Here is a 26,550-nt window from a genome sequence, read left to right on the forward strand (position 1 = left end):
AGAGAGACAGTCCTCGCCCTAGAAGAGCTTACATTCTACTGGGGGAGATGAGGGGGGTGGCATATGACAGGTTCTCCAAAAATGTACACAAAATAAAACTCTCATGATTAGGGGCAGAGAGTCAATAAATGGGAGACTCTGGAAAGACCTCTGAAAGATAAGTAGAGCTTTGAAGGGAGCTAGGGGTTCTAAAAAACATAGATGGGGGGGGGGAACCCATGTGGAAGATGCAAGAATGTGGACAATGAAATATCCTCTATGAAGAACAGCAAGTAGGTCAGCATGGCTGGAAAACGGTTTGATGGGGAGTAATGTATCATAAGCCTGGGAAGACAAATTAGACCAAGAATTGGAGATAAGATGTCTTGTCAGGGTTAAGTGCCTATCAGTTGGGTAACAGCTGAATAAACTGTGGTACATGAATGTAATGGAATAGTATTGCATTATAAGAAAGGAGACTGAGAGAAGCTTTCTTGGGAAGAAAATTGTATAGGAACTGATGCAGTGTGGACCGAGTAGAATCAACAATGAACACAACAAGGAAATGGAAAACCACTTTGACAGACTTTAAAACTTTAATCAAAGCAACAACCAGTCATGACTGCTGAAGACGGAGAAAGGAGTATACCTTCTGTTTCTTGGCTGAGAAGTGATAGACTGGACACACTGGATGAAATACATATTTTCAGATTTGGCCAATGTGTTGGTTTTGCATGATTATGCTTTTTTGTTAGAAGGGAGGGTTTGTTTGTGTGTGGGGGGTGGGAGAAGTGTGAATTGTGGGCATTGTTAGAGAAGCCAAAAACAATGTTTTAAATAGAAGAAAAAAATTCAAAAGGGCATTGTTGTTTAGTTGTTTTTCAGTAGTGTCTGACTCTTTATGATCCCATTTGAGGTATTCTTGGCAAAGATACTGGAATGGCTTGCTATTTCTTTCTCCTGCTCATTTTACAGCTGAGGAAACTGAGGCAAACAGGGTTAAGTGACAGGTCTGGAGCTCTATCCAAAGCACCACCTAAGTGCTTTTGCAAAACAGGATATAAGCAGCAATTTTGTAACTACTTTGTAAAATTTAATATACACTCTGAAAAACAAATTGTAATAAATGTTTTTGGTTTCATAATTTTGCTTTGTGCCCTTTTATATTGAAATGTTCTTGTTTGTTGATGATTAAATTTATCATGAAGAGGAAAATTAACTTTCAGAAAAAAAGCTAGTTTATAGCCAGTTCCTGAAGGGCTTTAAATGCCAAAACAAATAGAAGTTTGCATTTTATAGAGATCTTCTGGACTAGGAGGCTTATGTAGTCAAAACTATGAAATAGAAATGTCACTTTGGCAAAAGTGTATGGAGGATGGATTAGAGAGTGGGGAAAAAAACCTATTAGGAGCCTATTGCAATAGTCCATAAAGAATTAAAACCATAAAGTAGCAATCATCAAAGGAAGAGATCTAGAAAGATCTAGAGCTTAGAAGTTGTCTACTCAACGCCTTCATTTGAAGAGATGAGAAAAGGGAGATCCTAGGTCCTACAACCTCCATAGGGAATTGGGGAAAGTAAAGGATTGGCACGCAGGGCCCAGGGCCCCATTCACACTAAAACATTTGCAGTGGGTTCTGTCAAAATGATTGGGTGAATTCCTCCAATTGTGCTCTACCTTTGTAGCCATGATGAAGCCAGATATCACGTGTTCTGAAGAATATGCAAAGAACATCTGTTAAGATAGTAAATGTGTAACACATATGTAAACAGGAAGGTTAAACATTTCCATTGAATACAATATTATGGTAATAATATGAACACAGTTTTGGCCCTCACTACTGACATTAGTCAGCTAGTGAATCCAGGCTTCTGTTTACACCTTTTTTATGAAGGCTATTTACTTAAAGGAGACTGTAAGACTGGTCAGCTCACAAAAGAGTTGGCTATACCATTTCTGGGATGAAATTTCAACAGGCTAATGGAAACCCAAATATAGTTTCGTTCACTAATAGGTAAAGATGGATTTCATGAGCGCAGAGCATGTTAATTAAGCTGAAAAAGACAGAACCTGCAAGTGTTCCTCCTTCTCCAAGCTGTCTTGCTTACTCATTTCCATCAGATTTTGACTTTCATGTCAGAGAAATCCCTTTATATTGGAAGTTCATTGCAGCCCTAGAGGAGTCACTTCTCACACTGGAAGTACTTTCCGTCCTGATGCCTCATCTTCTGACCAGTCTGTTCTTCCTAGTAGCGCCAATTTAAGGAGAAGGCCCAGGAAGGAGATGCCGACTCAGTTCCACAGTTCCTTTTCTACCTTGGACCTCTCCCAACACAGGTTTTTTTCTCCACTTTTTCAGCTCTCTTTATGTGTTGTCTTCCACCATTAGAAGGGCCAAGACTATCTTTCTGCTTCTATTTATGTTTTCAGTTTGGCACAGCCCCTGGGAACATGGTAAATGCTTAGTAAATGCTTGTTGACTGTTTAAAGAGCACCATAAAGGCAACAGCAGCTGCAAATCTGCCAATTGTTTTTTGCTGTGGCTATTAGCTGGTACATTTTGATGTTTGACAAGTAAGTACATTAGGGAGGGCTGGGGATGATTCTGGTGCGAGGCACTGGAATTTCCAGTTTCTCCAGGCCTGGGAGCTCTTGAACTTGGCTGTAACATTACTGGGAGTTGCCCAGTTCCTCCAGGATGAAGAGAGCAGAAGCCAACAAGGCGACAAGTTGAACAGTAGAGATGTTAAAACCATCTATTGATGTTTCTGCAGTTCCTATTAAGAGCTTGAAAATGTGAGGGGATAGTTTGGTTTTAGGGGATTGCCTTCATTCTTTAGAACTTTTCCCAACATACCATTTCTTGCACTTACACAGCCATCATCTAGTTCAAATCTTTATCACCATTAGCCATGTCATTTTTCAGGTGTGTCCAACTCTTTTTGACCCCATTTGAGGTATTCTTGGCAAAGATACTAGAATGGCTTGCTATTTCTTTCTCTAACTCATTTTCCAGATGAGGAGCCTGAGGCAAACTGGCTTAAATGACTTGCCTCAGGCAGATTTGAACTCAGGAAGATGAATTTTCCTGACTCCAGACCCAGCACTCTATTCACTGAGCCACCCAGCTGCCCCACCATTAGCCTAGACAACTATAAATACCACAACAACTCCCAATTAGTTTCCTTGACTGCTCTAATCCATCCTCCACTTGGCTGAGGATGTGATATTCCTAAAGCACAGATCTGCCCATGCCTCTCCCCTACTCGGTAAACTCCAGTGGCCTCCTATTACCTCCAGGATCAAATAAAAATTCTCCTGTTTGGCTCTAAAGCTCTTCCCCCATGGCCCCTTCCTGTCTTTCTGCTCTTCCTCCCTTCCCCATACTTCTTTGGCCCACTTGCTGTTCCTCACAAAGCTGCATCTTGTGTCTCTGCTTTGTATCGACCTTCCTCTGCTTGCACTACTCTCCCCTGTGCACATCAGCTCCAGATGATCCCTGGCTTCCTTTAAGTTTCAGTCCAAGTTCTCCATTATGCCAGAGGATTTTCCAGGAGCTCCAGTTAGTACAGTGGAACCTTCTAGAGTTCCATCAGATCTGCTTTTTATGTATCATGCATAGAACGATGTGGATAGACATTGTCTCCTCCTCAGATTGTAAGCTCCTTGAAGGCAGAGACTTTTGCCAGTGCTTAGCCTAGTGCCTGGCACACAGTAGGACCTGAATACTTCTTGAATAAATGAATGTGCTCCCGGTGCTTAGCTCAGCGCCTGACATGTAACAGAGGCTTGTTGACGGATTGGAAGATTAGCCAAGTTGCCCAGATAGTTTTGTAGCAGATTCAAGACCAGGTCTCTGGAATCCAAACCTAGTACTCTACACTGCCTCAATGGAAGGAATTGGGATGTTTAGGCTTGAGAAGATAGGACAAGGGAATGGGGAAGATCACTGCTTTCAAACTTTTGTAGATTTATCATATGGAAAATGAAAACAAGGGGCACTTCAGTTTCATAGTGGATAGAGTCTCAGGCCTGGAACTGGAAGGACCTGGGTTCAAATTTGGCCCAGGCACTTCTTAGCTACGTGATCCTGGGCAAGTCCCTTAACCCCAGTTGCCTAGCTCTTACCACTCTTCTGCCTTGGAACCTATTCTTAGTATTGATGCTAAGACAGAAGGTAAGGGTTTAAAAAAAGAAAAGCATACAGCTGTCATGTATAGTGTTTTGAGGTTCATAATGCACTTCCCCAAAGAGCTCTTTAGGATAGATATTCTGACCATTATTTTCTTCATTTCTCAGGTGAGGAAAGTGAGACTTAGATGGTCAAAGAGGATTAAATCCTGGTTTTTCTAGTTCAGTGCTCTACCCACCACACCTTATCTTGATCTGCTTGGCTTCAGGGAGCAAAATGAAGATTAATGACTGGAAGGTACATTGGTAGATTTTACCACAGTGCAAGGTAAATATTTTTCTAATAATCAGATATCCATAAGTGGATTGGGCTGCACTTTCAGGATGGTGGAGGATGGATGACCTTTGGCCAAGATATGGCAGAAGGATTCTGGCTCAGTTATGGATTGGCCCTCAGGCTCAGTCCTTCCCATTTTGAGATTCTTCTAATTGGCCTCCTGACCCAGCCAGTGGTTTTCCAACTCTCATCCTATAACCTCAACATATTCCTTCATGCCTTTGGCTAATTGTGTTTGCTGTTTAGGCCTGAAAAACATCATTAGTAAATTTACAGAGCGAGGACTGGGCAGAGAATCTCAGCATTTTAGAGCAGGAGGACCACAGATGTTTAATGCTATATGTAGCACCAGCCATGGCCAATGGGTTCATTTGTTTTGCTTAATGATACAATTTTGTTACAAGGGAGGGCTCTTTTGGGTAGTAGGAAGGAGTCATTGGAAAGAAAGAACAATTAAAATATTAAATTAATTCAGGCTTTTCATCTCCCTAGGGAAGGAGTTCTTAACTCTGTCACAGGCTCCCTCTTTGGCAGTCTGGTAAAGCCTATGAACTCCTTCTCTGAATATTTTTTTCCTTCTTTTTTAAAAAAATCCTTACTTTCTGTCTTGGAATTGATGCTAAGTTTAGGTTCCAAGGAAGAAAAGTGGTAAGGGCTAGGCAATTAGGGATAATTAAGTGACTTGTCCAGAGTCACACAGTTAGGAAGTATCTGAGTCCACATTTAAACTCAGGACCTCCTATCTCTAGGCCTGGCTCTTTATCCACTGAGCCATCTAGCTGCCCTTTCTCTGAATAATATCACAGAGGCAGCTGGTGATGCAGCGGATAGAGTGCTGAGCCTGGAGTTGGAAGCCTGAGTTCAAATACTGCCTTAGACATTTAAGACATGGCAAGACACTTAACCTCTGTTTGCCTCAGCTGCAAAATGGGGATAATAACAGAGTCTACCTTACAGGGCTGCTGTGAGGATCCAATGAGATCATGTTTGTAAAAGGCATTTGGCACAGTGCTTGGCACATAATAGGTGCTTAATAAAGGCTTATTTTCTCCTACCTCCCCTGATATTTATTGCCTATACTTATAATCGAAGGAAACATTAAATTTCAACTAGATGTTAATGAAAATAAAGATGTCATTTTTTTCCCCATTCAAGTTGGAACTTCTGAAAGGGATCTATCTGTGTTTGCCAGCTTAAGTACCCGACCTAGGGGCCGGCCTCCATGCTATCCCTCTCTTCCTCAGCGCTCACTCCCCTCCCAGACCCTTAGTCTTGTGGAGAAGGCTCCTCTCACCTCTTATTCCTTTGCAAAAAAAAAAAAAAAAAGCTCCAGCCTTGGTGGTTGGCAAGGCTCGGTGCCCAGGAAGGCTGTGGTTTCCACACCCTTCCAGGTCACAAGTTTCAAGCTGCACACCCGGCAGTGCCCGGCCCCACCCAGCCACCACAGCTATGGGGAAAACCACTTCCCCTTCATACCCATCTGCTCTCAGGGAGCCTGAGCTGTCAGAAGTGCACGATGCTGCCTTTGGTCGAGTTATTTAAATGGCTGCAATCAGAAGAGCCTCACTGCTTCCAAAGCACCTGCAACAAATGAGAAACAAGCAGAGGGCCGCAAACCCGGCAAATACTGGACAGAGTCACCGACAGCCAGACACAACTTCCCCCACTGAAGATGAAGAGGCCTGGGGTGGGCAGGGGTGGTCAAAGCCAGTCCTTCCTCTCTGGGATGGAAAATGGCATCCATGAGCCAGCTGGTCTCTCACACTGGGGAAGGAGGCAGGGGAGGGCAGCTGCCCAGAGGACTCCGACTTCGTGAAGATCTACTTATTATGTTCCAGAAGGACAGAACGTCATAAAGCTGTGGCGGTACGGCGGGCCCTGGGCAAGCCACCTGTCCTCTGTGTACGAGAGGAATATTTGGACCATCCACACCTCAGGAGGGGTCACAAGGAAGGGTCTCTGCAAATATTTTCCTATCAATATTTTCTTCATTTTAAGGTCAAGGAAATGGAGGCGAATAAGGTCTCACAATTAGTGGCAGAAGAAAGGCTAGCACAAAGACCTTTTGGTTCCTGGTCCCATTATACCACAGTTAAATATAGAAGGAAAGAGAGGCTGGTTGTTTGAAAACATGGGAGAGACCAGAAAGTCCAGGTACCACTTTCTCCACAGAGCCTTCCCCCTGGCCCACTCCACTCCTCCCAAAAAAGAATATGGGGCTTGAAGTCAGGAAGACCTGAATCCTGCCTCAGTTATTTACTCTCTGTGATCCTGGGCAAGTCACTCAACCTGTGTTTCAATGTCCTTATCTATAAAATGGGAATAATGATGATACCTACCTCATAAGATTATAAAGATCAGATGAGTTAACATATGTAAAACACTGTAAATCTTAAAGCATGACATAAACACTATTATTATTATTACTACTGCTACTTCCTGCAAGTCTTTGTCTTTTCCTAGAGTACTGTCTGGATCTGGATGGCACTTCTGCCCTATAACTCCCCCATCTGCAATTATACTTATCTATGGATATATCCCATTTGGATAGCCTTCCACTGTTACTAGGACAATCTCCTTGTTCCTTCAGGCAGGAATTGGGTTCCCTTTTATCCTAGTATTCTCAGTAGTTCCTGGTAGGCTTCCTTAAACAGTTTTTGAACCCTACTTCCTGAAGGCTGTTACCATACAGAATGTAATTCCACCCACCTGTTCCAGAAACAATGCATTAGAGAATTAGCCACAAGGAGTGCTTTTTGTGCCACCTGCTGGCTCTCTCTCTAAACTATATGGGCTTTGATGGGGGTCAGAAGCCATCCTCACCTCTTATTAGAGCAGGCCATTAAAGGGACAGGCTAGCCTCTGGGATACTGGCTCTCTTGTACTTTCTTTCCCATTCCGAGCCACATAGCTAGCTGCCAAAGTTCCCTTATCTATTGGCTGGGACTTCTCTGGGGAGAGGGGGAGATGAGGTGTTCTCCAAAGAGCACATGATTCATTAAATTCTCAAAAAATATTGATTCATTTTCATTAAAAAAAAAATACATGGCAGATAGCAGCTTTTTGGATAGGAAGGTACAAGTGTGGAACCAAATACAAGATAAGGAGGGAGAAAGCTCAAGATTTCCAAAAAGTTAAGTCACTAGACCTAGGATAAAAAAAGAGGCTGTGACTAGAAGGAGAGAGTATGGAAGTAAAATATCTGTGTAGGCTAATATGAAATCCTGCAACCTAATGGACCTAAGAAAATTATTTACAATGCTGGTTTATCCTAGTCTTAAAAGATCCCTTTCGGAAATCAGAGACCTCCTCAGAGGGCATCTAGTTCAACCCACAGCTAAGAGGAAAACCCATTTATAATTTCCCAAACATAGTTATCTACTTGAACCAAGGCTACCTAGGATGGGAAATAACTACCTCTTGAGGCAGCCCATTCCATTTTGGGACTCATCAAAGAGTTAAGAAGTTTTTCCCTTACATAGAGCTGTAATCTGTAAGTTCTATCCACTGCTCCTACTTTTGGCTTCTGGGACCAAGCAGAATGAATGAAATCCCTACTTCAATTGGATTTCAAATACTTACAAGCATTTACTGTCCTACTGTCTGGCCTTCTCTCTGCACACTCCCTCCCCATCTTTTATCTCCTTTCTCATTTACTGAATTCTTAGTTAAGAAATACTTCCACGGGGGGCAGCTGGGTAGCTCAGTGGAGTGAGAACCAGGCCTAGAGATGGGAGGTCCTAGGTTCAAATCTGGCCTCAGACACTTCCCAGCCATGTGACCCTGGGCAAGTCACTTGACTCCCATTGCCTACCCTTACCACTCTTCTGCTTTGGAACCATTACATATTCTAAGGTGGAAGGTAAGGGTTAAAAAAAAAAAAAAGAAAGAAATACTTCTACGTGTTAATCTATGGAAAAATCTGGCATCAAATAAAATGTAGTAAGATCTAGATATGCTACCCCCACCCCCAATCTCCTTGTTTTATTCTGAGCTCCTATGCACAGGTTCCTTTCATGCTTGGAATTATTCTGGCTTCCTTCATGCTCACAAGGCCCAGACAGAAGATACAAATGGGACAGAGCACACTGCTGTACTTTCCTGGGCCTGGAATGCTGAGAGAGATCCTTTGGCAACAAATATATGAAGCTCAAAGCCACAGGCCCAGACTCCCTCATCCTTCTTGATGACTCTTAAACAATATACTTTTTTGGATCTGGTATCAGAAGACCCAGGTTCAAATGGAAGAGGGATCAGATTTGTTCGGCTTGGTCTCAGAAGTCAGAACTAGAATCTGCAGAGGTCGATTTTTGTTTCAATAGAAGGAAAAACTTCTTTAATAATTAGAGTTGTAGAAAAATAGTGTGCTGCTCATGGAGAGTTGTAGGTAAGTTGTCCCTATCACTGGGGGCCAAGTGGAAGCTGAATGACCACTTGGGGATGTTTACAATAAAGTGTGAGAAGGAATTATTTTATTCACTGTAATTCTATTCCCAGCCCCTAGCAGAGCAACAGTTAGGAGATATAAGTACTTATTGACTCATTAACAGTGGATAGAATTCCTATCCCAGTATTGGTTGGACTGGGCGACCTTTTTGGTTCCTTCCAAAACTTTGCTACTTACTAGTTGTGTGATCTTGGATAAATCATTTAATTGTTTTGAGTCTTCATTTAAAAAAAATTATAAAATGAGGATACCAATTCCTACCCTACCTACATTAAAACCATTCTGTGGATCAAATAAGATTATATATGTAAACACTAATGGCTCTGTGTAGATGCCAGCTATTAAATGACAGGAATGGGCTGCCCTATGGAAGGTTATTGATATAGTGGGGATTGTACTGTTTCCAAATGGCAGCTGGAACTATTACCCACCTAAGAGGATTCTGAAGAACCAGCACTCCTATGAGCCCCCCAATTCAATGAAACTGAAGCTTTTATACATCAGAACAACTTCATTTACAATTTAAAAAAAACCACACAACTGCAGTGACTGAGAAACCAGTACAAGTGGTATAAAAAAGGTGGTTGTGGGGATGGGATGACTGGGAGGGAGCATAAATGTAGTATCACATATTTACATTCACTATCAGGCCCCATTCCACAATTGGAATTTGGGGCTGCTCCTTACCAGCTAAGTGCATTAAGCACTGGGTCTAGCTAATATAAGAAGCACCAAATTGAGCCTGCTGGAAAGAGTGAATCATAAGGCTCTTTGGGGTTCTCTGGACAACTAGTGAGGCCCACTTTCCCCAGGAACATCCCATTCAGAAGGTACAGTTTGAGTTCCTGTTTCCAAAGCTAGAATTTTCCACCCCTTGCCTGGATGACAGAAGAGGGTGAATGAGGCATTCATTCAGCACCTGGGATTGGCAACTGAATCAAGCATGGTCTGGGCAGACCACGTTAGACTGGGTTTAGATTAGGCCCACAGTTCTTCTGGTGCCCCAGAAGGCAATGGGCTAAAGAAGGCCTTTAATTCAGATGCTCCTACAGAGATGTGCCATGAGATTGGCCTGGGGAAAGGCAGCCTGTGACAGGAGCCTGAGGAATAAAGGAGAAATGACATTTCCTTCTTGAATAGCTTGTTGGCTACAGACCCCATCTTGGTCACTGGGCCTATATCTGAGGCCAACTGCACTAATGTCTAGGGGGACACTGAGTCTAGTTTGTCTCACGATGGAGGGTGTGGGGAAGGGAGGGGGTGTCTCACTGTTGACATGATTATGCTCCTTCACAGTGGGATGTATCCTTGGCCCGAGGCAATCCTGAAGCCCAGAAAATACAAGGTCATAATTGGGAATGAGGTGGGGAGAGAAGATATTACTCAGCACCAAAGCCACTGTAAATCATTGACTGGGAAATCCATCCATCCATGGCTCTCCAGTGATCATCTCCTCTCATCTAGTGATGCTGGGAGAAGTAAATGCAAACGGGTCTTCTTACAAATGGATCATCTGTACCCATTTGTTCCAGTTCACTTCTTGTGGGAATACACGGCCCATGCGGAGCGTACAGTCTATGGTGGGCTCATAAAATACAGTTAGCCTCTCACTCGGGCCAGGGGCCATCACCTCCTCTTCAATTGCTGGTTTGGAGAAAAGGGAGACTCCAGGTGGTTTTTTTAGGAAGAATTTTCTGATACAGCCAAGTGTTTCCAGACCCTGAGAAAATAATAACAAAGCCAGTCTTTAAGATTTTGTCTTTTAGACAATGTCTGCACTATCCTTTGGTGTGTCTCACCACTCGTCTGGGCCTTCTCATCTTGTGCACTTAGTGGCCATGGCCATGCTTTCCCAAAGAGCCTTTATTTGGGGAGTGCTAGCCACCAAGCAACCTTTCTTTTTATATTATCTGAGTACTGTTATAGACAATCTTGAGCCTGGGTTAATTGTGGGTGTTGAATCCTAAGTGGGACACCTAGGTATGAGATAGTGAACCCCAAAGGATATATAGTTGATGTTACAGAGAATCTACTTATCCCAAACTCAAGATGACTACAGTATTCTAGGGCTAACAGCCAAGCAAGGAATCGGCTAATAGAAGAATTCAGCTAACTCTGCCCAACAGAAGCCCTGTGTCTTGGATAATGCCTTTCTGACTGCGGATTTGATTACTAATGCTGAAGGAATATAATAAAATCCTTCCCTTAAGCTGGCACAGGATGTACTCAACCAGAGCCCACTAGATCTTTGATGAAACTCAGGCAAGTTGTAGTTTTAAAGATGATTTAATAAATTAATAGATCTAGGGGAGGAGGAGCAAGATAATGGCTAGGAAAGTGGGAATTGGAAATCCTTAAATATATCTAGATATCTGTCTTATTGATGAATCTTTTCTTGTATATATCTGATCAAAGTTCTTGATTGTTAACAGCCTGGCTGAGGCTGACAGGCCTCAACCTAGAGTCAAGGTTATCCTGCTGATTGATAGGTTTTGTTGATCTTTTTGGTAAATGTAATTCAGGAAACAGGGACTGATGAAACTCAGTTGAAGCTGGTTGCTGCTTGAATTGAATGAACAGAGCACAAGCTAGGCCTACCCAATCCACCCTTCACCTCAAAATATCTCACAACTGAGACCCAGGTGGATTCAAATCCCTGCCTTTTATACCCCAGCCTAACTACCCTGGCTGCTGCCAGGCTCCTGCCAAGCTCAGTCCATTCCACATTCTAAGCAGGTAACTGTCCATCATCTTGACTTCAACATGGCTGTCAAATATTTTCTTACAGTACCCATGCATAGAGAACTTCTTTCATATATAGATTTGATTCAATTCATGGCACAGTTAAAAAAAGAAATGGCACAGAAAAAAAGCACCCAACCTGTAGTTAGGAGTTCAAATCCTAGTACAAGTCTCTCACCAACTAGCCTGTCGTGGGGAAGTAATTCAAACTCTCTGGGCCTTTCACTTGTTACATAGCATAGAATGCTCCTTTGCCTCACTTCTGACCCCTCTCTCCTTCAGCAGAATTAGCTCACATTCCAAGTTCTGTCAGGGGAAGTTCTAGCCCTGTCCTTGCCAGGCTAGTACCTTCCTTCTAAGAGAACCTCCCATTTATGTGATACATATCTTGTATGTACATAGCTATTTGCATGTTTTCTCCTCCAACAGACCACAAGCTCTTTAAGAGCAGGGACACTTTTTTTTTTTTTTTTTTTTTTAATGTCTAACTTGCTTTACCAAAATACCAGCTCAAAGAAGGTTCTTTCCTAAATGCTAACTGATTGGACTAGCTCATCTTTCTGTTCTAGCAATCTATAAAGTCTGTGCTAATGTCAGAAGCTTGGGATTTCTACCCAGCACAGTAGATGGTCTGGACTGAATTATCCACATTCTCTCACTTGTAAGATGGAAGACCCAGATTGCTAATGAACCATTTAAAGTCAGAGAATTCTCTGTGAACCTAAAACTGGCTCTTTTATCACTTGTGCTCTGGAGAACAACATTGAAGATATTTTTCTTCAAGGGTATGCTATCCAGGCACATACCTGGAGTATTTCCAATACTGCAATGGGCTGCAGGACTCCTTGGTAGTGCTGCAGAAGGGTGTTCTCGGGGATGCCAGGCTTGGTCATGATGTGGTAGAGGACAGCCTCCATCATTCCTTTACAGACTGGCTTATTTAAATGGCCATCCACAATACGCCAGGGCCTGCCAATGAAGCAGACATTCTCACAATCCCTGTTGGAGAAACAGAGGATAGATTTAGTGCTTACATCTGTGGAACTAATGTTATTAGTGAACATAAAAAGATGGGAATGGCAGTAAATGCTATCAGACTTAGTCTTGCTATGAGTCAGTTCTGCTTAATTGTTTTTCTTTGTTATAAAGGAATGTTCTATTATGGTAGGCATGATATATTGGAAATTACCTTAGTTTAAAAAAGAAAAGGCATCAATGAAACCTAAATAAAAAAACAAAAACAATCGTTTAACCCTACTCACTTTTCCCTGTTTGTTTGGGAGAGGCTGCCTCCTCCTCCAAGACTTTCTGTTAGAAAAACAAAAGAAAGACAGAATTACATATATACCTTTTATCAAGAATGAGAATCATTCCTCTTAAGCTGGTCTCTAGGAAGGTTGCCACCTTGGGGCTGTCTGCAGGTAGGACTTCCAGAAAGCTGGACTTCATGCTCATTACCAAGAATATGGACCTGAGTAATATTTCTATCCTATAAAGACTAACTATCTAAAGAATACATTAGAATACATACTTAGGACAACACGCATATGATAGGAGAGGAAGAATAGGTTATAAATGAAGCAAGGAGGGATAGATGGAAATCCTTACCAAATACTTTCTGGTGACAAGAGGCACTGCCTCAAGGGGTGTTGGCCTCTCAGGGAAGAGGTGACTGTGGATTCAGACACATAAAAATACACTTTGGGATTTTTCTGAATATAACATGTTAATTAATTACTAAATTTTGATACACTAACACTTTTGTTAATGAGAGCATAGGTTTGAAGAGCTGTAAGGGACTTTTGTGTGCCAAGCAATTCTAGCACAATATCTGGCACATAGTGTTTAATAGATTATACTTATATTTAATAATTTATTTATACTGAATATGTATTTAGATATTTCTATATAAATATATTTAATAAATTCTATTTGTTGATTGATTGGTCTCATGTTCCTTCTGCTACATGTTACAATTAAAAATAATAAAGACTGATATAATAATATAAATTAATAGTTTAATTAAAGCCATGGCCATGCTGGTAAAATATATATAAGACCGCGCCTATCTTTTATATTTACTGCTGGAGCCCATTCTTCCAGCCAGTGTTCCGGAAGATCAAGAGGCGTTACTTTTGAATTTCCTCCCATTTAAACTGTCCTATGTGTGGGGACGCCTGCGTGTCCATAGAAAAAATATATATATACTTTTAGATGGCATCTCCTAAATTCCAATTTTACATACATGAGGCTACTAAGCCTCACAGGTGGAACCAGCACCATGGGAAGAGCATTGAATTTGGAATCTGAAGACTTGAGTTTGAATCTCACTCTGACATATTCTAAGAATTTATTGTCAGGGCCTTAGGTTCCTCAGGCTCATGATAGTATCCCTACCGCCTACCTGCTCTAGATAAGGTGCTTTGAAAACTTAGCCATTGTTATGAAACATTCAGAAAAAAAGAGGCTAAAAAAACCCCAAATCACTTTAACAGAGCCTATCTTTGTTACTGACTGCAGTTAAAATGTCCCACCAGCAGGTATGGGGCCCAGTTAAGCTTGATTATCTGGGAGGCTCAGATAAGGTTAACCCAGAGTTAGACTCACCTCTTTTACCTGTCAAGTTTTAACAAAAGATCCAGAAGCAACTTCTCATTTACATTTCTGTCACTGCTTCCTTTTACTCAATTACTTTAATAAGTATTTCCACCGGTACCATTCTTTGTCAAAACCATCTCTAGCTTCTTGTTTAAAAGATTTTATTTTTTATCTATCTGCCATTTGCCATTTTTGAGATATTTAGCTTTCTAGAGTTCACTTTGCTACAGAGAAATTTACCATCACCAAAAAGCACTTTTATCTTTTTAGGAGGACTCTTGAGGTGCTAACCCCTGTAGTTGACCATCTGGTTAAAAGATTGAATATCTGTGGTTAGTAAATTGCTTTTAAAAAGAACACAGGAAAGCAGCAGAGACTCAAGTCCCTGAATCCTAACAGGGCTTTTCCCTCTATGAAAAGGTTCAGTGCAATTCAGACTTGTACTCAGTGACTTAGAACACCTTGTCCTCCAACTGTCACTTGTTATGCTATTGGGTTTTTTTCAAATTGAATGACAGCTTTCAGATCCTATGTACTAAAAAAAAAAAAAAAAAAAAAAAAAGGAAACCACTGTCTGCTGTCACTAAGAAAGGAGGCCCTCCTTTTGGACAAGAGAGAACTGAAGCCAAAGTATACAAACCCCTCCCCCAAACAAAAAACCAATCTTCCTTTTTATCAGTTTTAAGACAGAAGAGTGGCAATGGCTAGGCAAATACGGCTCAGTGACTTGCCCAGGATCATACAGCTAGGAGGTGTCTGAGGCTAGATTTGAACCAGGTTCTTATCACTCCAGGATTGGCACTCTATCCACTATGCTACCTAGCTTCCCCTGATGCCAGAAAAGCTTTTTGTAAAGCTTTCTGGAAAAATTAAGTGTGTCTAAAGGCAAAAAGACTATTCCCAAAGGTAATTAAAAGACTTGACATTTATAACATACTTTACATATATTATCATAGTTGAGCTTCACAACTGAGGTGAGGCAGAGGTAGCCCCATTTTACAGATGAAGAAACTAAGGCTCAGGAAGGGGGCAGAGGTGACTTCCCCCAGATCATATGCCTAGTCACTGCAAAAGTTGGGACTCACTTGACTCTGGGCTTTCTGATTTCAGTCCCTGACTTGCTCTTCTATGCATCTCTCTGTTCCCCTCCCACAAACTAAGCGAGAAATGAAAGGCCTAGTAGGGAGAATGATTCCAAACAAGCTGATGTCAGCTGCTACCACAAAGTCAAGGATCCCGAAGCACAGGAAGGTAGGAAGAGAACAGTAAGCCGATGCACATCACATGTGCTGGGCTCTTTGTCTCTAATTTTAAGAGTCAGTTTCCCCCAGATGGCATATTCTGACATTCTGCTGTGGTGTTTGTAGGGCCTCGAGTCACATTTAATAGTTTTCTCCTTGGATATGCCAGTGGGGGTGGTGGTGGGGTGGTGGTCTACATATTATCCCATTTGCACATGGAAAACTGCTCAAGCTCAGAAGGGTTAGCTAAGTGACCTCAACTAAGTCAGTGGGTGGCAGGGCTGAGTTTTTTGACTCCAAGGCCAGGGTTCCTTCCCTTCATTACCAATGCATTAGGCTCATCAGCTGTCCAGGGGCTTATCCTCATTAGCCATGCTGTCCATGTAACTAAGGTGGCAGACAGTCCAGACCCCATGCTGAAGGGCTGAGCTAGTCTAGGCACAGCCCAGGGATTTTCTGGGGTATTTTCTGGGTAACCCCCTTACTAAGTAGTCCAGTCTTATAAGAACAAGAGAATTGGCTGAAAGTGTTTAAGCAGAGCCTGGATGATGACCACCTGTCTAGGAAGTTGTGGATACAGTAAGTAAGAATTTGGATTCAGTCACCTCTCAGGCCCCTCCACACTGCTCTAAGATTTTGTATATGTCACAGGGAAAGAGCGCTAGGCAGGTGGTCAGAAGTAGTCCTGTCCAAAGATTCATTAGCTCCATGACTACAGGCACAAGACTTCTCTGAACCTCAGTTTCCATTTCTATAAGATGGAAATAAGAACAACCTCTTCATGGAGTTATTTTTTGGCTTAAGTGAGATAATGTACATGAAAGTACTTTGAAAATGTCAAGTTGAATATCAGTATAAAGTGACCCATTAACAAGAAAATCTGAATTCTCTCCCTCCTTAACACAAATGCTAAGATCTGGACCACAGCTGTAAATTAATAATCTGGGGACAATGAACGATCAAGTATCAGTGTCAGTTCAAAGGGAGTGTAAGCTGCCTCCATACCTTTTGGGTCCTCATAGCCCTCCAGTGCTTGGGGCTGGTTTCCAAGTTGCTCTTTGCCCAGGATTTCCAGGTCACTGGCATTTGCCCGACTGCCTTCAGACTCTGGGACCCTTAGGAGAGGGTCACTTCCACTCGATTCTAACTGAGTCTTGGGTGCTGGAGCTTCTAGGGTTCTCACTCCTCCATCTGCAGGGAGGGTCCCTTTCTCTTCGGCTGGATTTGGGCAGTGTTCTAGGCGCACATCCTTCAGAACAGCCTTCTTTGTGGGAGGCTCTTTCATTCCTTCCAAATCACCTTCTGTTCCCCCCTGGGTGGGGTCTGGGTTCACCTGACTGCTGTGTAGTGTCTTCCTCTTAGCCTCCCGAGGACCCGGTTCAGTTCCCTCAAGGGAGCTCTTCTCTTTGGAAAGCTGCTCTTGGGTCCTCAGCTGTGGCTGCTGGCTAGGAGGGTGAAGATCTTCTGTTTGCACATCAGTTTCTTCCTCCTTGTTCTTCAAGCGCACCGAGTGTAACAGCCATGGATGAGCAGAGTTCATTGCCACCAGGCGCACAGTGTTGCCTCCAACTTCTAACACTTGGTGCAGAATCAAGAGGTCCTAGGAGAAGCAGAAAGGCACATCTTAATAAGTATTTGTTGAATGTTCTATATTTCTTTCTCCTTGATGGAACCTGGCAGGAGGGCAGCATATCTTTGCTGGAATGAAGAGGCCCTAAGAAAACCAGTATCTAGAAGGTTAAAGGATACCCTTTTCACCCCCTGCTTTGAAAAGAGAGAACCACGACTTTTCATCTCAACACCTAGAGTTAGCTCTACCTTTTCTACTTTTTTTTAGTTGTCTTAGCTCTTGCCATAGGCTAAGGAGGGTAGGGTCTTAACTTTGAAAAAGTTATGGGGGCAGCTAGGTGGCTCAGTGGATAGGGAGCCAGGCCTGAAGATGGGAGTTCTTGGGTTCAAATCTGACCTCAGATACTTTCTAGCTGTGTGATTTTGTGCAAGTCACTTGTATCTAATTGCCCAGCCCTAACTGCTCTTCCACCTTGGAACCAATCCACAGTTCTGATTCTAAAACGGAAGGTAAGAGTTAAAAAAAAAAGTTATCATGCTCTATTTTTCTACACCAGCACCCTGTTCCCCTTCCCTCTCCTCAGCCCCACCTCAAAATGTGGTTCATTATAAAAATGAAAGCGAGTTAAAATTTTTTTTTTGAGAATTTAATGACTCTGCCTTGAGGAACTGAGACTCCCTTGAGGAAGTGAAAATCTCAACCTTGTCTAAGGGTGTCTATAACTAATACAGAGTGATTCATGAACACATATTTCCATGAAAACCAGACTAGGAGGGAGGGACAGACTTAGCCATGACTGAGATGAATTCTTTAGATCCTGGATACATGCTTGTTTTGAGTTGTGGAAATGGGTACCAATCTATTTGACCTAGCTTTAGTATAGGCCCATCTAAAGGGAGGGGAAGGGATGCAATGATGTATAGAGGTACTATCTAATCACAAGGCCTGTGAAGTCAACAGTTGTCAGAGGCTGTTAGAGAAGGATGTAGCATTTTATCTCTATCAATACATATAATTTGGAGAGGTGGCCAGCAGGTGGCATAGACACCTTTCTTAGCTGCTGATCCTACAGTTGGATGTTTCTCAAATAGGAAGCTAGGACGATCAGGCCTCATGGGAAAATATAGGGGCATCACCTCTCCAGGTGGGCTGAGACTTAGAATGTTTATACCTAGCCTCTCATCAATTATTTTGAGTTGGTTGCAGTGGTTAAATGGGCTTTTTTAAGGGTAAGTAAAAGAGGACTCAACTTGTGACCCTGTAGAGGGCCCTGGGTTGGAAATTGGGTTCCCGTCCTAGCTCTGTCACTAGTCAGTTGTATGACATTGGGCAATTAAGCTCTCTCAGTCTGTTTTCTCATCTTTATAACAAAAGGATTGGAAGACATTATTTTGTATGTCTACTTAGAATCCTATCTAGAGAAAAACACTTCTTGCAGCCTCTTAGGTCTTTTTCAATATAGAATGGAGACCACAACAGGGGAAGTCCACTGCCCACTCACTCACTACTCTGTACTTCAAGTTTTAGGGCCAGTAAGTTGTCACTGGTCATATAAAATTAACCAAGTTGCTCACTGAGAATTTCAGATCTTTTTGGGGGGATAAAGTTGAGATTCCTGGATCTCTAGAGGCCTTAAAACATTTTCTATATAATAGTATACACAAGAGAGAGCAGATGATCACAAGAGAACACAATTGTTTCATCTTTTCTATTGCTGAGCATATAGTAGTCACTGGAATACTTCCTCCAAAGTACATGCAATATTCATAGTCCTGATTAATCCAGGGGAAAATCCAAGCCTATTTTAAAAAATGGTCTGGCCCAGTGAGTGTTCCTTCTGCCTATAAACAGATTGGTAATTTGTCTATAACAGTCTTCCAGAATTGCCTAGGTGAAGCTGTGGCATGTGTGCCCCAGCATGCTGGAGGGGGCTGCTCTTCACAGCAACCAAGGACATTATTTACATGCTCCGCTCCTCTGTCGAACTGCCCAATGTGAGCACTTCTTCCCTTTGCTCTCTGGGGTAATGGGGGGTCGGATGGGAAGGCCTTATAGGCATCCTGAAGTTGTAGTTTGGGAACATGATCTCTAAAAATCTTGCCACCTCTGGCCTAGAGTATCAAAAGGTTAAGTGACTTTACTTGTTTACTGGGCCAGAATGCCTCAGATGTCAAACTGCTGTGGTGTACAGAACAAAGACCTATGTTATTTTTTTTTAAATCCTTATATATCGATTCTAAGATAGAAAAGTGGCAAGAACTAGGCATTCACGGTTAAGTGACTTGCTCAGGGCCACATAGCTAGGAAATGTCAGAGGCCAGATTTGAACCTAGGCCTTCCTAACTCCAGGCCTGATGTTATGCCATGACCCATGTTATTCTGACTTTCTGAAGCCTCAGCTATATACCAGAAGCAATGTGAAAGAATGATTTTTTTCTGTAAAAAATTAGGACCCACTGAGCAATTCTTTTAAAAAACTGTCCTTGGCTTTGAATTGGGGAAACCAGTGGCAGGTCCTAGAAAAGTTCCTTCTTTGTCTAAGCCCTAGCTCTGTCCCTTGCAAAAATCCTAACATTGTCAAAATGCTCCCTGTACTTCAGACAGTACTAGAAGAGGATCCCTCCAATCTCAGACATCATGAACAAGTTGTTAGCTGCATCTCTCTATACTGTGCTCATCTGTGAAACAGAGGGCCATCAGTCACCATTTAACTACCTCCTTTCACAAGTTGCTGGGAGGGAAGCACTTTGCAAAGTGAAAAATGCTACAAAAATGTGGGCTATTGTTATTTCTATACAGGTGGTGGCCAGTTTACAATAAAACTGATAATAAAAAATTGATGCCCAACTAACCTGGATATACTCTGTGAAGGTCCTTGTGCGCTCACAGTCTATCTTCTCAAAGCTGGGGAACTGGGTGCTCAGTTCTACCTTGTCTATCCCAAAATGGGAGGCAGCAGCAATGGTGTTCTGGATCTCCAAAGCAGCAGACACATCTGCAGGCTTATACCCATAACTCTTCAGTTGCTGGATAAGCTCATCTAAGTTGCAGGCATTTTCCTGGGGGTTTATCAACCTTGTAAAAGCATCAGGGAGGCAGGTGACCCCAACTGTAGTCTGATCCATTATAGAAGTCACTGAAAAGAGAAGAAACTCAACCACAATGAACAAATCAGAGATTTCCTAAACTATTACATGACAAGAAGTGGAAAGATTTTTAAACCTTCTTCTCTAAAATGGTTTATTTACTAGCTCCTGAATAAACCTTGTTATCTTCCTTCCTTGGAATTTTTCTTGCCTTGCCTTAAATGTCCTCCCTTCTGATCTGTGCCTATCCAAAACCTGTGCATGCTTTAATTCTCAGACCCAATTCATCTCCATTTCCTTTGTAAAAACCTTCTAGTCTAGTTCAGCGTGTAGTGAGGATTTCATCCTCCTCTGACCTCCTGCAGCAACTACTGTCTGAATAATCTTTTTGACAACTGATCATGTTCTGCCCTGACATCCATGATTACCATGAACAAGATCTTAAGCCCCCTATTGTTCACAAGCTTCTATCTTGCTTTTCCAATTAGCCTGTAAGTTCTGTGGGGTCTTGATTTGGTCTTACTGGCTTTCATATATTGCCTAGCAATAGGATCTTGTACACTTGGGCAACCCTCAGAAAAAAATACATTAAAAAAAATGTGGGGGCAGTTAGGTGGCTCAGTGGATTGAGAGCCAGGCCCAGAGATGAGAGGTCCTGGGTTCAAATCCGGCCTCGGACACTTCCTAGCTGTGTTACCCTGGGCAAGTCATTTGACCCCACTGCCTAGCCCTTACCACTCTTCTGCCTCGGAACCAATATGCAGTATTGATTCCAAGATGAAAGGTAAGGGTTTTAAAGAAAAAAATTAATTAATTAAAAAATATATTTTCCTTGATTCAACTATATCTCTTCTGAATGTATTCATTCTGCAAACACTTATTAAGTGCTAACTGTATGCATTGCACCAAAGCTGGCCTTTTAAGAAGTTTTTCAAGGCAAAAGGGTGACATCTTGAGGAGAGTTTCAGCACACAAGCACAAAAATAAATAATTAAATGAATGAAAATTTTAAAAAGGTTTTAAATGAGAAAAAGGATCAATACTGTTCACAGAAATTGATCCTGTTGTGACCAGGTCAAAAACTGAGAAGGCCAATTGGTATACATCTATCATTTCTCTCTATAGGGGAAAAATAACTAGGGTAAGGAATGAACTCAGGCAGGCAGGCCAACAAGTATCCTCTCCCACCCTAGTGCTTCATGTCTCTGTTACCTGTCTGTCAGAGCACTTAGCCACACACTGCTTTGTCTGACTGCTAAGTGCTACCACTCAGGACTTTTGGCTTTCGGCCCTCAGGTTGGAGCCCTCATATTTTCTGTAAGAAGTTGGCCTAATGGTAGTGCCTGTTTTCATCAAATTCTGGGAAGGAGGCTTTTACCAGGGGTGCCAAGGTGAGTGGGCAGTGGAGTACACCGCAGCTTCATTTTCATCTGGCAAGAATTCACCACAATGTTGTCATTAGGGTTCAGGTTCCGAGTGTTGACGATTCCAGGGGCATAGTAGCCTCGCATCAGTAAATAGTTGGTGTGGGAAGCCTGGTGGGGTTTCACCTCAATCCTGCGTTTTGCTGCAGTACCCTCATCCAGTTCTTCCTCCTCTTCATCATCATCTTCCAAGCTACCATCCTTTGCCAAGCTAAGAGAAAAAAAAGTGGTATTTATCCAAATACAAGGCCCTTTCTTAAGAGAAGACTAAAAAAATGAACAATAAGAGAAAGGTCTGCTTACTTTTTCTATCTCTTTTAGGATAAAAACTTCTTGAACGTAAGGGCATTGATGACACTTAAGTCTGAACTACTGTGATAGTCTTTTAACCTCTTCCAGACTCTAATCATTCACAGCATTGCTAAATTCATCTTTCTAATGCATAGATCATATTATAATCACATTTTGCTCTAAAAAACCATTCAATGACTCCTTTCTGCCTAGAGGATAAAGACCACACACACTTAACTCTGTCCCAATCTGGTGCCATTCAGCTTTATGTCATATCACTTCTCTATAGCCAAACTAGCCTGCTCACACAGTCCTCGACATTCATGGCCTTCTTATACCTCTGTCTCTCATCACACTATGCTCTGTGCTGTGGTACCCTTCAAGATACACTAAAATTTGTAAGAGGTGTCTATAAATACCTTAAATCTCCCTCTTACAAATTCTACTTCCTCCAAAAAAGTCTTCTCTAATCTTCCCAGTAATGATCTTTCTTTTCTTTAATCTGAAAATTATTTAGTATCTGTTTTAAGCATTTCATATATTCAAATCTGTAATACAGACACACATGATGGTAAAAACTATTTTCTATTCATCTTTGTACCTGCCCCTAGTGCCTAGCACACTGCTTTGTGAACAGTACTTCCTTAACAACTTCTTGTGGAATTGATTGGGAGGTACTTAATGAATGTCTATTAAATTTAAAATCTTTTTCTCATCTGAATTTAACATCAGTCAGCTTTTTTTTGTCACCTAGGTTCTGCTTAAGATTCTCTATTTCTGCTTCCCCCTTCTTTTAAAAAATTTTCTGCATAAACGAACCTTTAAAAAAATGTAAAGACTGTCTAATAAGATTCTGACACTGATTAATAGTGTGATCTTGGGTTACTCTCAGATCCTTAGTTGCTTCATTTGTAAAATGAGGGGGCTAGACAGATGATCTTTGAGGTCCCTTCAGGACTGAACACATCTTAAATTCTATGGGAAGTCATACTGTCATAGAAACAGCACTGGGTTTGGAGGCAGGAGACCTGGGTTCATGTCCTGAATCTAATAGGTATTGATGTGGCCATAGAAAAAGAATTAGGGTGAACCTTAGTTATTGTTGTTTCCACTTTAAAATGTGGCCAATCAGATTTAGTACTTCTAAGAAAAATGAAAAAAGTACTTTGTGAAATTTAAAGGGTTAGAGAAAGGTGAATAACCACCACCGTGGGCAGAACAGATGTTCTCTTTTGGTTTGGTGGCAGCACGCTGGAGTCCCTGAGGTCATAGCTGAGTATGGCCTTACCTCTTCATCACTTCATTCTCAACCATGGAGCTGTCCACCACCACAATCTGGTCAGGGATTCGCACATCTACCGCAAGAAGCCCCAGAGAAAAAAGGCTAAGGATGGCCACACAGTGGCCTCCAGGGCCATCTAATGAAAATGCCACCATATCAGTCATGGCACCTTCTGGTTCTTTGAAGGAGAAACTATCCAGCTGATCTGCCTGGCCAACAGCCTTGACCTTCTCAAAGAACTGGAAAGATTCTGTGCAGACTGTACTGGGGAATCGCCAAGTAAAAATCCTAGACATTAGGAAAAAAAAAAGAAAAAATAAATAAACAAGAAAAAAACTTCAGTGTAGGGTTAAAGGGGAAAAAATTATTTTGGTTTTAAATGAAAACAAATCTCAAATTCATATGGCAGTGAAAGAATTTATTTTAAAATTTTCTATACTTCTTTAGGCCCTTGTCCTTCTCTAACAGTACAATTTTAAGAAAGTTAAATGAAAAAAGGATTGGAATCAGTCTGGTTTGAGTACTGGCTGTTACTTAACATCTGTGTGACCATGGACAAAAAAATCAACAAGCTCTTATTAAGCATGTACTATGTGCCAGGTCCATGCGCTAAGACCTGGGGACACAAAGAAAGACAAAAATGGTCCCTGAACCCAGGCAGCTCACAGCCTAAAAGGAGAGATAATATGCAAATAACTACATACAAACAATATGTATGTGGCTGGGGGGCAGTGTATAAACTCACACCCTCCCACATACAATAAATTGGAGATAATCTCATAGGGAAGATACTAGGGAAGGCTTCTTGCAGACAGTGGGATTTAGCTGAAACTTGAGTGACTAGATTATGAAGAATGTGGACTGGAGAAAGTGTTAAGAAGACTAAAAGGGTTGGAAGGGGCATGGTTATGAAGTTTTTTAAAAGCTAAACAGAGGATTTTGTATTTGATCCTGGAGGTGATAGGGAGCCACTGGAGTTTACTGAATGGGAGAGGGGTTGCATGGTCATACCTGTGATTCAGGAAGATCAATTTGACAGCTGAGTTGAGGATGGGCTAGAATGGGAAGAGACTTGAGGCAGGGAGATACACTGGAAGGCTACTGTAGGGGTAGCTAGGTGGCTTAGGGGATAGAAAGCCAGGCCTGGAGACAGGAGGTCCTGTCTTCAACTCTGGCCTCAGATACTTCCTAGCTGTGTGACCCTGGGCAAGTCACTTAGCCCCCATTGCCTAGCCCTTAATTACCTTCTACCTTGGAACTAATACTTAGTATTGATTCTAAGAAGAACAGACAGTATTGATTCTAAGAAAGAAGGTAAGGATTTAAAAAAAAAAAGTAAAAGAAGGCTACTGTAAAAGTTCAGATGTCAGATGGGGAGGGCCTATACCAGGGTGGATGAAGTATGGAAAGAAGAGAAAGAAAAGAAATTCGTATTCAACGATTATTGCAAAGAAAGAATCCATAGGACTTGAGGGTGGTAAGAGATAGTGAGGAGTCAAGGAGTCAAGGCTGCAAGCCTGGGTGACTGGGAGGATAATGGTGCCCCTGATAGTAAGAAAACTTAGGATGAGGGGAGGGATGGGAGAAATATAATGAGGGTGATTTTGGACATGTGGAATTTAACCTGTCTGCAAAATATTCAATTCAAGATGTCCAATACGTAGCTAGAGATGTGAGATTAAAGGTCAGCAGAGAGTTGAGGGGCTGGCCAAATATATCTGGGAATCAACTGCATAGAAATGATAGTTGAATTCCATGGGAATTAAGATCACTGAGTGAATTAGGAGAGTGAAAGAAGAGAAGAGGGCCCAGGCCAGAGTCTTGGGAAATACCTACGGTGTGACCTGGATGAAAATCCAGCAAAGGCTATTGAGGAGCAGACTGACAGGTAGGAGAATAGCAGAACAGTGCCATGAAAACTTAAAGAGAAGAGGACAGATCCTGCTGGATCTTTATCTACATCCTATCCACCCCTAAGTGTGGACCTTTTCTCTTTCCTCTCTAAATTCTCTATACTTGGTGACCGTTGATTCAATTATCATAAGTATCCATGACTCCCCTATATATCCAGTCCCAAGTTCTGTTCTGAACTTCCAACTTGTATCATTTTGTATCTCCAATTCTACCTCAATGTTCCATACACATCTAAAGGCAATATTCCAAAACAGAGCTCATGATCTTCTAACCTACTCCTCCTTCATACTTCCTTATTTCTGTTGAGGGCATTGTCACTCATCAATCATTCAGAATTCAACCTCATTGATGCTTACTTGTTTATTCCCAACATCCAATCAGTTGTCAAATCTAATCAATTTCACTCCTTCAGTACCTTTTGCATCTATCTCCTTTTCTTTACTCATAATATCTATCCTAGTTTAGGCTCTCATTACCTCCAGACTCTAGTAATAGTTTCCCAACCGGTCTCTGGTCCCTCCAATCCATCCTTTATAGAACTGTCAAAATAATCTTCCTAAGTGATAAGATCAGACTTGTGACTCATCTGCTCAGAAGTCCCCACTACTTTCAAAATAAAATATAAGCTCTGAACCCAGCCTCCAGCCTATATTTCTAGACTTATTTCAAACTGTTGCTCTTCATGTACCTTCTATTCCAGTCCAACAGCACTACTAGCTACTGGCTGAAGCAGATGTTCCATCTCCCATCTGTATACAAACTGCCTGCCCCTGATGCCTGGAATACAACCTCTCTTCTCTGTTGTTTCTTAAAAGTCTGTTTTCTTCAAGGCCTCAGTTCAAGTGCCACCTATCTCAGGAAGTCCTTCTTGATTTTCTCTCTCCTTCTACCTGCTCTGTCCCTCATTAGAATACCTTGTATTTACTTTTCTGTGTATATTTTATATCTCCCAACTAAACAGAAGCTCTCTGAGGGTAAGAACTGCTTTGTTTTTGGTCTTTATATATCCAGAGCCCAGCATATAGGCCTTGAACACAGTAGGAACTTATTAAGTATTTGTCAAATTGAACTGAATCATAGGAAATGCTTTCCCTGATAATGAAAGTTTGAATGAGCTGACTTACATAGCTTCTTATTGCAGAAGCAATAATAATGAATCTAAATATATAAATTACTGTTTTAAAAAGTAGTGTGTCTATCTTCTCAAAGAGAAAACTATAACTATTTCTGAGCTGTGATGGATCTACATATATTAAGGTTGTATCAAATAAGAAAAAAATATTTTTTAAAGGCAAAAAAAACGGATTAAACTGAAACTACCTAGTTTTCAAAATCTGACTTAAAAACAATTTGGCTTGAGGGGAGGAGCATACACCTTATGTGTAAGAGCTTGTAAATGTGGCTTATTATTTTATCTCTAATGGTTACCAAAACTGTGTCCATGAGCAAGTCATCTTCTCTAAGTCTTAGTCTGCTCATCATTAAAATGGGTATAGTAATATTTGTA

At 41.7% G+C, this 26,550-nt stretch overlaps 1 protein-coding gene across 1 annotated transcript in view; it reads right to left on the reverse strand.

Moving 5' to 3' along the window:
• Window positions 1-9,262: 9,262 nt before the first annotated feature.
• GTF3C1 (general transcription factor IIIC subunit 1) overlaps window positions 9,263-26,550 on the reverse strand; it is a 143,797-nt gene continuing 126,509 nt past the window's right edge. The window contains exons 31-37 of the mRNA XM_044656736.1: window positions 23,136-23,417; window positions 21,511-21,767; window positions 19,899-20,182; window positions 16,482-17,076; window positions 12,900-12,945; window positions 12,444-12,636; window positions 9,263-10,615 (exon numbers count right to left, since the gene is read on the reverse strand). Coding sequence (XP_044512671.1) covers window positions 10,394-10,615; window positions 12,444-12,636; window positions 12,900-12,945; window positions 16,482-17,076; window positions 19,899-20,182; window positions 21,511-21,767; window positions 23,136-23,417 — 1,879 coding nt within the window. The 3' untranslated portion in view covers window positions 9,263-10,393. The remainder of the gene's footprint in view (window positions 10,616-12,443; window positions 12,637-12,899; window positions 12,946-16,481; window positions 17,077-19,898; window positions 20,183-21,510; window positions 21,768-23,135; window positions 23,418-26,550) is intronic.

Source organism: Gracilinanus agilis, chromosome 1 (genome assembly GCF_016433145.1).
Source record: "Gracilinanus agilis isolate LMUSP501 chromosome 1, AgileGrace, whole genome shotgun sequence".
Taxonomy (NCBI): domain Eukaryota; kingdom Metazoa; phylum Chordata; class Mammalia; order Didelphimorphia; family Didelphidae; genus Gracilinanus; species Gracilinanus agilis.